At 37.9% G+C, this 17059-nt stretch overlaps 1 protein-coding gene across 1 annotated transcript; it reads left to right on the forward strand.

Moving 5' to 3' along the window:
• The first annotated feature begins 896 nt into the window (after positions 1 to 896).
• LOC128527455 (protein mono-ADP-ribosyltransferase PARP12-like) lies at positions 897 to 7381 on the forward strand. Its single transcript, XM_053499813.1, has 12 exons — positions 897 to 1174; positions 1261 to 1396; positions 2048 to 2351; positions 2444 to 2530; positions 2628 to 2760; positions 2870 to 3038; positions 3146 to 3266; positions 3364 to 3460; positions 4403 to 4475; positions 4662 to 4792; positions 5158 to 5309; positions 5513 to 7381. Exons 1-12 carry the CDS (start codon positions 1020 to 1022, stop codon positions 5770 to 5772), a joined length of 1818 nt encoding a protein of 605 aa, XP_053355788.1. The 5' UTR covers positions 897 to 1019; the 3' UTR covers positions 5773 to 7381.
• The last annotated feature ends 9678 nt before the right edge of the window (positions 7382 to 17059 follow it).

The following is a 17059-nucleotide window of genomic DNA, read 5'->3' on the forward strand; positions in this document are numbered from 1 at the left end:
ATGTGATTTAAATTAAAAGTTATTATATGGATATGGAGCTGTACTCACTTTTTTCCACATACTGTACTGCTATTATTTTGAACACCACTGTAAAAGCGCTGAAGTGGTATAAGAGAATTTTAACGGACTGGAGACGTTTCAAGACAAAATTTAATTTTTATCTGATCTAATCTTCAATTTCTCATCTGATTACTGTACATAAGTGTAACAACAAGGCGTCAATCTTACGAAATGCTATTTCTTTGTATTAGGAATTTAAGCAGAGAGTTCTGCTGTACAGAAAGACATGCAGACATGTACATGTGCTTCAACTTGAAATAACAATAGTATCACTGATTACATTGAAGCTGATCAGCTTATTTGTAGCTTTGATCTTTGACTTATTTTTGAGAACTCTTTTCCAGTCAATGACGGCTACTAACGCTGGGTAAGATAGATTATTACCTCACAATATGACATAAAAGGTGATGATGACGCCATCTACCGGTAGATTCAGTTAGGAGCGCGTGTGACGGAACGGATCTGATCAAACAACTGTTCAAACAAACCAACCAACCAATAAAAGAAGCCTGTCAAGTGACTTGGGTTGCCAGATTGTTCCACAAAATTCCACTCGAACGTTTTAAGATTGAAAGTATAATCTCGATATTAAATAATCTCGATATTTAATTCTTCATTAAGTCTAAGTGTGTTGACTTGTAGATAAAGAAACAATAGCTTTGCATAATTAATTATCCATACAATTGATCGTGCTGTGAAGATTAACTTCAATCTGGCAACTTGATGTGTATTAAAGGCGCTGTGTGATTGACAGTACAGTACTGTGACGGTGTGTTGTGCGTAATAACACCGACAGGCTGATGCTTTCGGCTCCACACGATGTTACGGCAGATTTTCCAGGCAGTCTGTCAGCATGGAGGTGGTTTGGATTTTTTAAAACTTTGAATCAGTTTTTGTGCACAAAGTTTGAGAGTAGCTGATGAAGTTCTGCGAGAAGCTCTGTGTGATTCTGACACGTGATGGTGGAAGACGGTGAGAAAAGTGCTGGTGTCGGTGCTGACGCTCTGATCGTCGCTAAAACTACACTGAGAGTTTGCCGGACACCCACTGGACAGTGTGTAGACTGTGAAGCTTTACACCTGTGCAAGTATTTGGTTTGTGGGAACTGTATCAGGTGAGTTCAGGTGATTGACAGGGAGGAAAATCTCTTAGTTAGGTCTGATTGTTCTGGAAGTTTTAAGAAGCATCATTTTCTTACAGGGATAAATGCAAAAACCCCCACTCCTTGGATTCCTCTCACAACTCAGCTCTCCTAAAAAAACTGGGACTCCAGCAACTTGGAGAGAAGGCGCTTTTCCAGCTCCTGATGCAGAATGACCCCTGCCTCCTGCCAGAGGTCAGTAAGATCCACCAAGTCTGCTCTTGTAGACGACGCGCATGAGGGTGTGATAAAAATTACCCGCAATCCTTTCATAGTTTTTATAAAAGTTTCCAAAAGTTTTCCATTTTGATATTGTTTGGCTTCAATCTAAATTTCAGGTTAGTGAGGTTTTCTAAGTGTCTAATTAGTGTTAGTTGAGTTTTTGTTTTATTATTTTATTATTTATTTATACTTCTATACTGCCTTATCATCATATTTCAGGAGACAGAGGGCATGAAGCGGGTTACACCCTAGATGGGGTGCCAATCCACTGCAGGGCGCACACACACGCACAGTACACACACTCGTACAGTACACTCATTCACATGCCAGTTAACCTAATCTTCATGTCTTTGGACCCACCAAGCATAGGGGAGAACGTACAAACTCCAAGCACACAGAGCCCGAGGCACGAAGTACGAGAATCGCTTCAAACCTCTCGCAACTCAGCCTAAAATGTTTTCTTTCACAGATGGACAATGTGTATTAAAAAGTAGGCAATTATGTCAAAATTGATGGATTTGTCTTTTCTAAAAGTTAATTAAAACTAATTCTACATCCGCAGTGCTGATAATTTTTGACTTTGTATTTGTCTGATCTAATTGTCATAATTTTGCATGGATTTAGGTTTGCACCCAATATAACAAGGGGAATGGCTGTAAGTATCAGACGTCCTGCACCAACCTCCACGTCTGCCAACACTTCCTACAGGATGACTGTAAATTCGGTGCTGACTGCAAAAGAGCTCATTCCTTTGACGACACTGATCAGAAAATCTTTATCAGTAGAGGACTCAGTCTAGAAAACATTATCAACATTCACAAAATTTATAAAAACAGGTTTATGATCCATTCTCCTGAGAAAAAACCACCTAGTCCTAATTTTCCGGCTAAAAAAGTGAGACTTACTAAAAGAGTAAGTCCCAGAACAGGTAAGAACCAGATGGTCCAGCGCTTTAGCTTTTTGACTGATTACAAATTTTTCTTGTGTTTTTTTTATAAATTCTTTGCCTATAATCTTTAGTTGCTAAAGTCAATCCAAAGCCTGAAATTGAACGTGAACCAAACGAGATTTGCCTTTTGTTCATTCGCAAAAGTTGCAGCTTTAAAGGTATTGCACAGAGCATGTCACCTAATAGATACTGCAAAATCTGGCTTAGTAAACTTATATTATATTGTTAATTTATTTTTATTTTTTTTTTTTTTAGATAAGTGTGTTCATATTCATCACCACTTGCCATATAAATGGCAGATTTTAGGTAAGAATGGATATAGATGGAAAGACTTAAGAAACGGAGAAGCAATTGAGAGAGCCTTCTGTAATCCAGCTAATGACATGAGGTAAACACTAATCTTTTATCCTGAAGTAGTTAAATAAATACATTTAAAGCACACAAAGCGTAATTTATGTGTAACAATATCAAAATCAAATGATGAAATTTTACTCAAGTCCAGGGCCTCAGACTGTTAACTTTATCTCCATGACATGTGGAGGGAGCAAAGTTCGTCGCCTGTCCACAGCATCATCCATTACCAAACCCCCTGATGTCATTCTGACCACTGAGTGGCTCTGGTACTGGAAAAATGAAAGAGAAGAATGGAGTGAATATGGACAGGGGGTCAGAAATATTTCTTCCAATCTAAACTAGGACTATATAGTATTCCATCATTAAATATTAAATATTAACTGTTACATCTTAACAAGACATGACATCTTTATCTACAGGAGGATGTAAAGCTGGCCACTCCTCTCACCTCTCAGACACTGGAGAACATTTACCAGTCGAATGTGCAGAGCGAAGTTCCTGTCAGTTCTAAGAAACACTCATACATGCTGTACTTGAAGGGTAACCCAAACCACATACACACTTTAAATGGACATGTGCATGAAATGCATATACCGTATGTTTAGTTTTTTGTTGTGATTGTATTTTTTTTTTGCAGACATGTATCAGAAAAACTTTCAGTTCCAAACAAAAAGAGAGATTCGAAGAAGGCCCCGGTTTGTCTCTGCTCTAGAGGTTAAGAGCAAGCTAAAAAGGTATCACGCTAAAAAATGACCAAATGACTGTAAAGTTGAGTCTGCTCCATTTCACAGATGCTCCATTTTAGCCTAGATGCAATAATCTGATGCAATATAACACTTAACCAACATTGGAACAATCCTAAATAAAGTTTTTGAGCAGTTTGCATTTGCCTTAGAAAAAGGACCAAATCATCTGAAATCTGAAAAACTAGAGTAAATCATTCATCTTTAGTAGCCACTTTATTCTGGTCAGACCATCCTGGACCCTGGATTCACTATTCTGCTGCTGCTGAATAAATCAGTTTAACGCATAAGTCAATAAATGTGCCCTGTCATATCAAGTCAGGTATTAAGTCATGCTGGTTAATTTTGCACTATGGTCAATAGAGTGCAGTATGGGGTATCCAGTTTTCAATTTTAGCAAAAGTCGGTTCATCAATACCATATCTTCCAGTTCCTTCAGCGGAGTTGAGACATTTTAATCCTAAACATTGTTTAAAAGCATTGTAATGAACACTATCCGAGCTGGTTACTCCAGTTGTATTATGCATATTTATGCACTAATCAGTTAGTTCCTCTCAAGGTTTTTTTTTCTTGTGTCATTTAAGGGAGTTTTTAATACCAATGTCACTGCTGATTTGTTTATTAGGGGTCTGAATCTACATCTGTGTTTCCGTAAATCTGATTTGTAAATTATTTCTATTGTTAAAAAGTCTATACAAGTAAATCTTCTAATTAATAAAACAATTGAATATACCCGTAGTAAGTAAACATGCCCTGCGATGGATTGGCACCCTGTCCAGGGTGTACTCTGCCTCGTGCCCTAAGTCTCCTGGGATAGGCTCCAGGTCCCCGCTACCCTGAATACAAGATAAAGCGGTATTAAAGATGAGTGAGTAAACACTGTGATATAAACACAGATCTTTCTTTGTGTCTGTTTTCTGTGTGTCTTCATAGTGAAAGCTCTAGCTCCTCTGTGTCAGTTCCTGCTCATTGGGATAGAGGAGCTTTACCCAACCTCTCATACAGGGTACACATCTTGTGTTCCTTTCTGGCTATGCTATAATCCCTAACTTTCTGTTTTTGGTCTATCCGTACTGCTTTGTTATTCTTATAGGTATAATTGTGCTTGACTGTTATAAAATATTTAGTAAGCTATACCTCCTGTAGTGTGTTAGTAAACCAACTGTACAGTAACTTGAACTTTGCTTGCCAGTTGGTTCCCCTGTCTAGGACAGAGGCTGAATTCCGCAGGCTAAAGACACTCTTTAAAAGGACCATGCCGGAGTACAAAATCAACAGCATTCAAAGGAACCAGAACAGCTCTCTGTGGAAGGCTTTCCAGTGGTAAGATCAAAGCCTGCCTAATGCCCAGGTTTTATATAACCAGGTTTTGAGGGCTTTCCACCATTTTTTAATGGACCAGTAAAATTTGAAACCTTTTAACTGTCGGCCTTCATGATGTATCAGCCTTTGGCTAAATTTGTACTTTGTATTCAGTAGAATATGGCTGTATATGGGTGAGAGCATGCTCAATGTGGAAAGCCTAACATCTTCACCGCTCCTTTGCTGAAGTCTAGTGTCAGATGGCTTGCTGTTTGAGAATCTCCGCTTTAAGCCAATATAAAGTCAAATTTGTTATCAAGCTCATTTTTCATTTTTCTATGGAAATACATGCATAATGAAACTGCATATTATAAAAAAAATTCCAGGCAGAAAAACCAGATGAAGAAACGGAATGGGGGAAAAGAAGTGTGTGAGAAACTCTTGTTTCATGGCACAAAGCAATCACTAGTGAATCGCATCTGCAAGCAGAACTTTGACTGGAGTCTTTGTGGGGTGAATGGCACATTATATGGAAAAGGTGGGAGTAAATAAGTAAATAAACAATGTTCCTTATAAAAGATGATTTATATTTCAAAATGGTTTTATATCATAGGTCAGTTTATAGTATGTAGCAGAAATCAATAGATTTGGTGGCAGAACCATTTCAAATCACATTTTTCATGTCAATGCACACTTATTTGTTCTCACCTTTAGTTAATGTTTTCTTTGTTTCTCTTTCAGGAAGCTATTTTGCCACAGAAGCCTCCTTCTCTAATTACTACGCCAAATCTACAGACATCAGCAAGGAGATACTTGTGGCACGAGTTCTGGTGGGTCATTACGCCACAGGCCACAGCAGTCTTGTTCATCCTCCTCGTAAAAGCAATGGCTTCTATGACAGCTGTGTGAATAACTGCTCTAATCCCAAAATTTTTGTCATCTTTAATAAGTACCAGATTTACCCTGAATTCATCATAAAATATACTTTGGGGGATGTTTGATTTAAAAAAAAAAAAAAAAAATGTTGAGACTCATTACAAGGGGGTATACAAAGCACATACTGTAATGAAGAAATTCAAATTCTAATTAGTACAGTATTTTATAGTTCCAATATGACATTTATCGTAGATGCTTTGAGGGTACTTTGAGGCACTTTCTCATGATTGCTCTGTTTTTGTTTTGTTTGCTACACTATGAGGGTACCTTAGAGGGTCCACGAGTCCTGGCAACCAATGATATGGGCATACAATTTAAAAGCATAAAGTCCACACATTTTGAATCAATGCCAGGGTTTTTTGGCACTTGGCCTCTGTACACCACCACACAAAATTTGATATTAAACATGATATGAGTAAAGTTTCTTGAGATGCTGTGCCAGTAGTTTACTGCAGTTTACTGTAGCTGCTGCTTGGTAATGGGTCGTGACTTCAGTAAGTAAAAAGCATTCTCTACTGGGTTGAGAATTTCTTTGCCTTGATAGTCTCCGGTAGCTTTCACTGTATGCTTTGACTCATTTTCAATTTGCAGTATCAAGCAGTATTCAGCATTTGGACAAATCTACTTTTATCAGCAGTCAGATCATCTGTATCATACTTTTCTGTAACTTTTTTTTTGTTAGCTATTTATTTTTTTGTACAAGTTTTCCCGCAAAGTCCTATTTGGCTGTTTTACTTTAAAACGTTGGCTCTTGACTTTAACAATGACACATCTACCTCCTCAAGAGTGTTCTTGACTTGGCTAAACATGAAAAGGTTCTTCTTCACCATAAACAGGATTCTGTGGTCATCCACGTTAGTTGCCTTTCGTAGTTGTCTTCAAGTTAATAATTTTTTTAGGAATGTTCTGAACTGTTGTATTGGCCACGCCCAATGTCTTCAAGTTAATTATTTAGTTCTAGGAATGTTCCAAACTATTGTATTGGCCACGCCCAATGCCTTGTTTCTCTGATGCTTTTTTTCAGCCTAATGATGGCCTCCTTCATTGCATAGAAACCTGTTTGGACCTCATGTTGCGAGTTTGAGCGAATAGCTACCAAATGCAAATGTAACACTCAGAACACCAGGCCATGAAACTGCTTATCAGCCATTGGTCCCATTATTTATTCGTTTCAAATTCAGTGTGGTGGTGTACAGAGGTCAAAAATAATAATTTTTAAAAAAATCATTGTTCCAAACTGCATGGAGCTGACTATCTGTGCTGATGCATTTGTGTTGTAAAAAAAAAAAGAAAGAAAAAAAGGTAACTGGTATAGATAGATAAGGGATACTTAAACTGTAGTTTTTTTAATTATTATTAGCATAAAAAGCACTGGATTGTTTGCTAAACCTGGTAGGTAATTTTAATTGTCCCGAGGCTCTCCTGCAAGGGGCTTTTTACATATTAAAAAAAAGATATAGACTTTGCAGTACTCAGCTGTAGTTCATTTAAAAACAAACATACACTAGTAAGAGCCTTATTGTGTTTTTCAAAAAGGTTAAACTAATGGGTTTATGTGTTACTTCAAACACTTATACTAATTAGAGGAATTTGTTTATATTGTAGATCAAATTAAAGATTGACTGGGGATTATTGTAACATTTAAGTATTTGAATGCAATCGCAAAAATTAAAGATAAATAAAGAAAATCATCCAAATGTCATTTATTTCTGTCAAAATGTCTCTGAAACCCTTTTGCCACAGAACTCTGGAAAAGTGAATTATTAATTAATATCAACAGCGAAATATTCAGTTCACACCATAGGGTTTTTTTTTTTTGTCGTTCAAGAAAAAATTTATTTCACAACATGATTGTATAACTCAATTCAATTTTATTTGTATAGCGCTTTTAACAACTGAGATTGTCGCAAAGCAGCTTTACACAATTGAAAGAATTATTTACGTTATATATAACAAGTTGTATAACAAACATACTGTAGTTAGAGACTTGATAATACACATCTTAAAATGTCATCACACAAAATGTGCATAAATTTGTCAATTAAAAAAAATATTTTGCAAACAACCCTAATTTAAGGTTTCCCAAATTTTCTATTTATATTTAAAATTTAAATATTGGGACATTGGTGGCTCTGTGGTAAGTTTCCCATCTATCAAGTCTGGGTTTGATTCCCAGCCACTGGATTCAGTCCTGGTCCCAAGCCTAAATAAAATGGGGAGTTAACTCTTTTTTAAATTTTTTATTAGACCCTTGTTAAGTCACATTTTAGTTTAGTCACTATGCATAATACAAAATTTTAAAAAATGATTCACGTATTTACATTGAAAAAGATTTGCCAAACATGACAAATCTCCCCAAATAAACGTGTTTAAATAATAAAAAGGAATATTTTTTTCCTGCCCATACTTGTAAAAAATATATATTTACAAGTACAGTGGAATGTTGGATTGCAAGTAACTTGGTCTACAAGCATTTGCAAAAAGAGCAAAATTTCTAACTTGCTAAACAAGCAAGGTCTTGATATACAAGTACATTAGTACATATACGCTGAGCGTCACATGATCACAACTGAGGCAATGATTCTTCATGCTGTGGGATTGTGGGCCCATGCTCAGTGCATCACTTGTGTAGTCAACATCTGTGCGCATGTGTACTGTTTACTATAAGTGTGACCATGTGTGTGTGTGTGCGTGCATAAAGCATGTTGTGTCACTGTTCTTAAGTAACTGTACTGCAACAACGACCCTTAATAAAAAATTTAAAAAAAGGTTAAAAAGTCTGTAGCAGGAGAGACAATGCAGCGTCACATTTTGGCAAAATTCTCAAAGAGAGGCAGAAGAAGTGTCATTAGAGAGTTTCCTTGTTAAAGTCATGCAAGAATAAGATTCCAGTAACCAGAGACTGATCAGAGTGCAGTGATTCCATTATTGAGTGTGTGTGTGTGTGTGTGTGTGTGTGTGTGTGTGTGTGTGTGTGTTCGAAAGTCATCTTACACAGTAGCCCCTGCTTCTGTTACTTCTGTCGTCCAACACCAGTCATGATTTTTTAAAAGGTAAAGTGCAGGTTAATTGATTTCATTCCTACTTTCATTCCTATTTTGTATTAATTATTTTAATATAGATATTTTAGTGTTGGGAAATGGCTGTCCTGTACAGCTGTCCCAATGATGAATAATTCTAATTTTGAAAAAATCCTCAACAAAAAAGAGTTCACAGTCCAATAATGCTTTAAAACAAAATGGCGCCATTCAAGTGCACAGTAAACACCATGTAGCTTTGAATCCAACTTACGAATGTGCTTCTTCGTAAGTCTGGGACTTGGTGTGGTCCTCCAGCAAACAACTGAATCAGTGCAGGTTTGCCCACAGACATCATGAAATGTCCTGTGTCTCAGAGAAAACACGTGACAGCCTTCACCCTCCCTGGTTGGTGTGCGAATTGTCTAAGGCTACGTTTACACTGCAGGTCTCGATGCCCAATTCTGATTTGTTGCCTATATCTGATTTTTTTTTGACCGTCTGTTTACACGTTCTTTCAACTATGACTCATATCCAATACACATGTTTACACTTGCCATGCCATCTGAAACATCGCGCATACTTAAAGGGAGGTTTTTGCGCTACACATTAGCCAAGATAGACAAAGGTAAAGTATGCTTGACACTCTGCGATTTATGGAAAGTTCGCGAAACGTCACCATGGTTTTAAAACGGAGTAGGAGAAAAAAAACGGCATAATTGCAGCCTGCGCATATGCTTCATTCACCAAATACTGATTTCTTAATTTTATTTAGCCCTAATAAGCATTAAAAAAGGAAGGGGGGGGGGGGGGGGGGGGGTTGGCTGGGTGCTTTCCGATCTCGAAATATCGGAATGCATGCGTTTTTTTTCTGTTTACACGGACATAGAACATATCCGATGTGTGTCACTTATGAGCAAAAAATCAGAATTGGGTCACATTTACCCGAGTGTAAATGTAGCCCAAGACTAAATTAGGAAGAAAGTTTTAATGGATTTTTTTTTGTAATGAGGTAATAAAATTATAAAATAAATAAAATTCCAACGTTGCATTTAAAAAGTAACTAATAAAGGACTAATAAAACAAAGACACAGAATTTAAACAACATGATATTCTTCATTTATCTTAGTATAGTGTGTTGATTGGTTGTGGAACAATATGTGTTGGTGGAGCAAAATAACTGGATAAATAAACAAATATCATAATCTATTAATATAATAATAAATGCCGTTTGTGGAGCTATTGTATAAAAGCATTAAGGGGCTATCCTAGGCAAAAGGCGGGGTACTGTACACCCAGAACAGGGTGCCAATCCATCGCAGGGCACACACACACAGTAGGCCTACCTACAGTACGCTCATTCACAACCTACGGTCTATTTAAGAATGTCAACTAGCCTAATCTGCATGTCTTTGGACTGTGGGAGGAAACCAGAGCACCTGGAGGAAATGCACACAGACCTGAGGTGGGAATTAAACTCTGGTTGCAACAAAATTGTAAGAGCCATATTTAATTTTTACAATTCTGTTGTCGTGTTCATTTAAAGTTTATTAGTTAAGCATTAATTTATGATAATCATAAGTTGTTCTGTGACGTCATTCCATAATTGCATAGTTGCATGACTATTACGCACGGTAAAATTTGAGTCAGTTGACTGCAAAAGCCAATGAAATAGAGTTGCTTATGGACAATGCTTGCAATTTGAATGACGTTGAAACTAAGTGTCGTAAGTACAAGGGGCTGCTAGAAGACTTTATTGGAAGTAATGCAGATGTGCGATTGTGCTTAAATGGAGAAAAACACCAACGTGATCAGTACAACTGGTATCAGCCCAAATTGCTGTGCTGCACAGAATTTATGGCAAAAGTGGAGTTGTGGATTGCGGACACTAAGAGCTGCTTTAAGATGTCTCAAACATTCAATAATAACGTTTCACCAATGGACAGCGTGTCAATGGTGGCGTCTAAGACACTCGCTTCTAATAAGCCTGGAAGTGTAGCTACGGCAGTATCCAAAAGGTCTTCAACATCTGCAGCATCCTCAGCTCGTCTCAAAGAAGAAGCTAACAGAGCAGCCGTGTTGGTTAAAGCAGCGACCCTAGAAGAACAGCAGGCATTAGAAATGGAGGAAGCACAATTAAAGACACAATTAAAAACTAAGGAAGCACAATTAAAGGCTAAAATGGAAAGGCTGGAAATCAAAACGGCGCTTGCAATGTCCGATGCCCAAAAAAAAATTTCCGCAATGTTATGGAAGACAATGAATACATGGATTATCTAACATGAGTTAGATAATCCTACCAACATGAGGATTATTATCTCAAAACTTCCTACAAATTGTGTGTCTTTACAAGCTAAAAAAGGAAGAAAAAAGAGATAGCAGCTTTGCAACCGGCGTAAAACAGGTTGGTGAAAATCATAAAGACTTGATTACAGCAAAGAGTAATGGTGCATTAGTTATCAGTGCTTTCACTAAACCTTGTGCATTCTGTGAGAAAAGTCATACCTTAGATGAATGCTACCAGTTCAACGCTAAGGCATATAAAGACAGATTGTACTTTTTGAGAAAGAATGGATTTTGCTTTGGATGTTTAGTAAAAGGACATTTAAGCAAAGGCTACACAAGAAGAATCACGTCCGTTGTGCTCAAATAAACATCCGCGCATGCTATACATTGCCGCACAAGACAGAGCTCAGGTAATCGTAAAAATTTATCTAACTGAAACAGTTTACATTTACGCATTTGGCAGACGTTCTTATCCAGAGCGACTTACATTTATTTTTTTTATCTCATTACACATCTGAGCAGTTTAGGGGTTAAGGGCCTTGCTCAAGGGCCCAACAGTGGCAACTTGGTGGTTGTGGGGTTTGAACCTGGGATCTTCCGAACTGTAGGCCAATGCCTTAACCACTGAGCTACCCCTGGCCAAGTTAATACCTTGCCTGCTACAGTAAGTCATGAAACAAGCACGTGAACTGGGGCAGGAGACAATTGCATTCTCTCCAAAGTACCTGTTAAAATAAAGTCCGAAAAAGGTGACAAGACAGTAAAAGTGTATGCCTTTATGGACCCAGGTAGTTCTGCTACTTTCTGCACGGAGTCATTAGTAAGGCGGTAAAATGTTCAAGGCAGAAAAGTTGACATGATGTTAAGCACCATGAACTCGAAAAAACAAGTAGAAAGCTACAGTATGTGCTCACTGACTTGGAGGTAAGTGGTCTGGAAGAAAACACCTTTGTTGAACTTTTACGTGTTTACACTAAAGAGCATCCCTGTCTCAGTGGAAAACATTCCACAACAGCACGATATTGATAAGTGGTCATACCTCAGTGAAGTGAAATTGCCTCAGGTTGATGCTGGAGTTGAAATTCTCATAGGCAACAAAGAGTATAAGCTTCTAGAACCATGGCAAGTAATTAACAGCAGGCACAAAGGGCCATATGCAGTAAAAACTGCTCTTGGATGGCCTCTAAATGGACCTCTTCTACAACAGTCTTCCATTTAAGAAAGCAGCTATTCAAATGCCCAACAACCGAAGTGCAGCCATGCAGCGGGCACTAAATCTCAAAAGAAAATTGAAGAATAACCGCTCTTTTCACGAGGAGTATTCAAACTTCATGAACGACGTGTTTGAAAAAAGTCATGCAGTCAAGGTCACCCTCACTTGAGTCGACAAGATGGTCAAGTGTGGTTTATACTGTACCTCACCATGGTGTACACATCCTCAGAAGAAAAGGCTAAGGGCGGTCTTTGACTGTGTTGCCAGCTACCAGGGAGTATCATTGAATAGCGGGCTCCTACCGGGACCAGACATGACAAATTCACTCATTAGAGTGCTTACATGCTTTAGACAAGAGGAAGTTGCCATAATAGCAGATGTGGAAGACATGTATTATCAGGTAAGAGTTCCGGAAAAAGACAGATTTGCTGCGCTTCCTATGGTGGCCGAATGGAGATGTAAATCAAGATTTGGTTGAGTACAAGATGGTCGTTCATCTGTTTGGTGCAAAATCGTCTCCAAGTGTTGCTAACTTCGCCATTAGGAAAACAGCAGAAGAAAACTGCAGCAATGCATCTGCTGAGGCAGTCAACACAGTACTTAGAAACTTTTATGTAGATGACTGTTTGAAGTCGTCTCATCTCACTAACCTTTGTGCAAGTGGAGGGTTCCACCTCACCAAGTGGGCAAGAAATAGTCATGCCTTACTAACTTCTATTCCTGAGAGTAAAGGCTTAAAGACATGAGAGACTTGGATTTGAGTAAAGATGCACTTTCTGTCAAGAGAGCTCTAGGGGTGTTGTGGTGCATCATTTCAAGACATGTTCAAGTTTAAAATTAGTTTAAAAGAGCAGCCTGTGACCAGAAGAAGAATCTTGTCAAATACTAGTTCAATACTGCCAGACAAGATCTTAATGCAGCAGTTGTGCAAAGAAAAACTCACATGGGATGACGACATTCCTGAAAAGTTTGCAAAAAGATGGAAGGCCTGGCTACAAGAGTTGCATCAATTGTCTGAGTTCAGTGTGGCAAGATGCATAAAACCAGTTGACTTTGGAGTTACAGTACAACTACAGCCCGACTTCATCACTTTTCAGACGCAAGTGAGATGGGATATGTAATTGTTTCATACCTCAAGTTGGTAAATACTCATGGACTCACACATTGTGCCTTTATGACGGGGAACTCTTGTGTAGCACCTCTGAAACAAACCATTATTAATAAGTGTTGAAAGGCCAAGTGGAAATGGAGTTGCTGGACTCCATATTTTGGACTGACAGTACAACTGTTTTGAGATATATTGACAAGAAAAAACTTTGTTTCAAGACCTTCGTTGCCAACAGAATTGCCATTATAAGAGAGTCAACCAAGCCACTGCAGTGGAGTTATGTCAATACTTCAAAAAATCCAGCTGATTTTGCATCCAGGGGAGTATCCTGTGAAAAATTCATGAAAAATGTCAATTGGATCCATGGTCCCTCTTTTCTCAAAGAACCAGAGTGCAGATGGCCTGAGAACATTTATGACCTGTCGATAAAGGAGGACAATAATGAGATCAAACATTCAGCTTCAGTGAATCTCGTGAGTACTACAGAGAGCACAGAGGCCATGAGCAAACTGATCAATTATCACTCTGACTGGTACAAGTTAAAAAAGACCCGTTGCCTGGATTCTTCATATCAAGGACATGCTTAAACAAAGAACAAAAAAGGTTAAAAGATGTGTAGATGACCCAATGACAAAAAACCACAAGTCTCTGACAATTCAGGACTTAACAAGAGCAGAAAAGTTCATTCAAAGCCAAAAATTCAAAGAAGAAATTTCCATGTTGCAAAAGGGTGATGCATCTGTAAAAAGGAACAGTTTCCTCTCCAAACTTGATACAGTACTGCAGGATGGAGTGCCGAGAGTTGGAGGATGTCTTGGTGGGTCTGCAATGTCTTAGCATGTAAAACATCCAGTCATTATACCTAAAGATTCACATATCACAACTTTAATCTTAAGAGACATTCATGAAAAGGTTGGACATTGTGGAAGGAATTATATGCTCTCAAAATTGCGGCAGAAATACTGGATTACTCCCTTGTGAGAAAGTTTATTTTCAGTTGTATGACATGTAGAAAGATCAGAGCAAAGACTGGTGAACAAAAGATGTCAGAACTGCCACGTGATAGAATAACACCAGATCATCCACCCTTCACTAACGTAGGAGTTGACTATTTGGGACCCTTTAATGTCAGACGAGGTAGAAGTAATATTAAAAGATATGGCGTATTGTTTACTTGTCTGACAACAAGGGCTGTGCATATTGAAGTTGCGCAGTCACTGGAAACTGACTCCTGTTTAAATGCCATTCGACGCTTTGTGTGCAGAAGAGGCCAGGTGTCAGTCATGAGAAGTGACAATGGAACAAACTTTATAGGTGCTGAGATTGAATTGCGTAAAGCTATCCAACAGTGGAATTAGTCAAAAATTGAAGGCGTTCTCATGCAAAAGGAGATACAATGGATATTCAACCCACCTTCTGGGTCTCATTTCGGTGGAATATGGGAAAGGCAGATAAGATCAGTTAGAAAGATCCTGAGATCTGTACTGAAAGAACAAACACTAAATGATGAGAGCTTGCATACATTCCTGTGTGATGTGGAAGCAATAATGAATGACCGACCCCTTACCACTGTTACAGACGATCCCACAGATCTGATACCCCTGATACCCAACCACCTGCTGTTGATGAAAAGACAGCCAAACCTGCCTCCCGGACTTTTCAAAAAAGAGGACATTTATGCACAGCGCAAGTGGAAGCAAATTCAGTACCTTGCTGACTTGTTCTGGAAGTGATGGGTGCATGAATATTTGTCCTTGCTCCAGGAGCATCAAAAATGGTTTCAAGTGAGAAAAAAACTTTCGATTGGAGATGTAGTTCTAATAATTGATGAGTCTTCTCCAAGAAATTCTTGGGTCGTCGGATGAATCACATAAGTGTTCTCTGATAAAAAAAGGACTTGTGAGACGTGTGCTGGGTAAAACTAAGACCAATACACTGGAAATACCCACTGACAAGTTGTGCCTCATATGTGAAATGGACTGTTAATTATGTCATAACTAGTTATGATTTTTTCTTTGGTATGCAAAGATATGAACACTCCAAGGCAAATAGTATACATTTAGAAGGTTTAAAGTGATGATTAATGTGAATGGTAAAACTGCATGGCTCAATCATTTAAAAAAAAAAAAGAAAGAAAGAAAGAAAGAAAGTAATTGTCGGTCTCCCTGCCTGTCAATAGGGGCTGGAAATGTAAGAGCCATATTTCATTTTTACGATTCTTCTGTTATGGTTGTTTAAAGTTTATTAGTTAAGAATGAATTTTTTTTTAGTTGAAAATTTGCTCAGAAATACAAATGTTACAAAACAGATATTAAGGCAAAGATCCAGGGGTTCAAGGATAGCCAAACAGTATACAGCAATAAATAAATCACATAACTAACATAATTTTTCCTCACAACATAAATAATCAGATACAAATTATACAAAAACATCGAAAAGCGAGCATACATTTAAGGTTTTAATTGCCTTTTTGTTATTGAAGGTGGATAAAGATTTAATATAGATTTTAATATCTCCTTGAAAATAAGAAAAATTCGGGGTAACTTTCAAAACTTTGCATTTGTGGATAAAAAATTTTGCAAGCAAAATAATTAAATTGCAGAGAAAGTAAATATCTCCATATTTCTTCTCAAAAGTGAAAATTCCAAACAGGACATCCTTAAAGAAAAGCTCAAAGTCATTGTGTATAAAATTAACAATGAACTGGCAAATTTCTTGCCAAAATTTTCTTGTATAAGTTAAGCATTCATTTACGATAATCGTAAATTGCTCTGTGACGTCATTCCATAATTGCGTAGTTGCATGACTATTACGCACGGTAAAAATGTGTTAGGATACGGAAGTTGTGGAGAACACAAGCTTTAAGCAGGTGCTGTGTCGAAGTTGGTTCCCCCATCAGGATTTAGGATTTTTTTTTAGCCCCACCCCCGTGAAAACGGCACAGGGAACGCGCATTTAGGAGAAGGCTTGCCCGCGGAGGGTTATGCGCGAACCAGTGAAGTTCTACGGAGCACGATAAAGGCCAAAAAGACATTGTTAGCGCTTTTTATTCCCTGAAACGGAAAAGACGGCGAATTTTACGCGCCTTAAAAACTAAATCATAACATGCTCTCATGTTATGATATCGTCTTCTCATAACATGCGTTATATTTTTTCTGGTATACGCTACCTATGATTTATTTAAGCTATTTTACCAAGGGAACAATACATTGTGCTTTGTCACTGTCAGATATTGTTTCCCTTATATTTTCGAGTTCTCATACATAACAAACTGTTGCTACTGATTTTTTCCCACACCACAGGTGAATTTCATACTTCTAAATGTGTTCATTGTCGAGGTCAGATACTGATTTGACTCTGTTCTCTATATAAATAACTTCCCTTATGTATCAGACTGTTACTGCAGTTCTCCGAGTTTCATCGTTCTAAAATTAAGTACAGTATGTTCATATGTCCATGTTCTAAGTAAGTAGTAGAATTTCTGTTATTGCTCACCTGCTTACACAGCAAAAGTAAATCTGGTGATTTAGTGAAGTTTGAGCATTCTAAATATGTCCATGTTGGAGAGTGACTCAGCCGAGGTTCATCATTCTGAATGTGTCCATGATAGCAAGGGAAACACACCCTGATGGCAAGAGTTTGTGCTATCAGATAAGGTTCGGCTTCTAATTTCACATACAGATGTGACCACAGTTGTCAAAATGGTACTACTAACATGTTTTAGTTGT

The sequence above is a fragment of the Clarias gariepinus genome, chromosome 7 (assembly GCF_024256425.1).
Source record: "Clarias gariepinus isolate MV-2021 ecotype Netherlands chromosome 7, CGAR_prim_01v2, whole genome shotgun sequence".
NCBI lineage: Eukaryota > Metazoa > Chordata > Actinopteri > Siluriformes > Clariidae > Clarias > Clarias gariepinus.

What these genes read in the sequence shown, in the direction of transcription:
- LOC128527455 (XM_053499813.1), top strand. Translation starts at nt 1,020, where the DNA reads ATGGTGGAAGACGGTGAGAAAAGTGCTGGTGTCGGTGCTGACGCTCTG. An exon ending in GGAGTGAATATGGACAGGGG is followed by an intron (nt 3,039 to 3,145) that starts GTCAGAAATATT and finishes CTTTATCTACAG; the next exon opens with GAGGATGTAAAGCTGGCCAC. An exon ending in TGGCACATTATATGGAAAAG is followed by an intron (nt 5,310 to 5,512) that starts GTGGGAGTAAAT and finishes TTTCTCTTTCAG; the next exon opens with GAAGCTATTTTGCCACAGAA.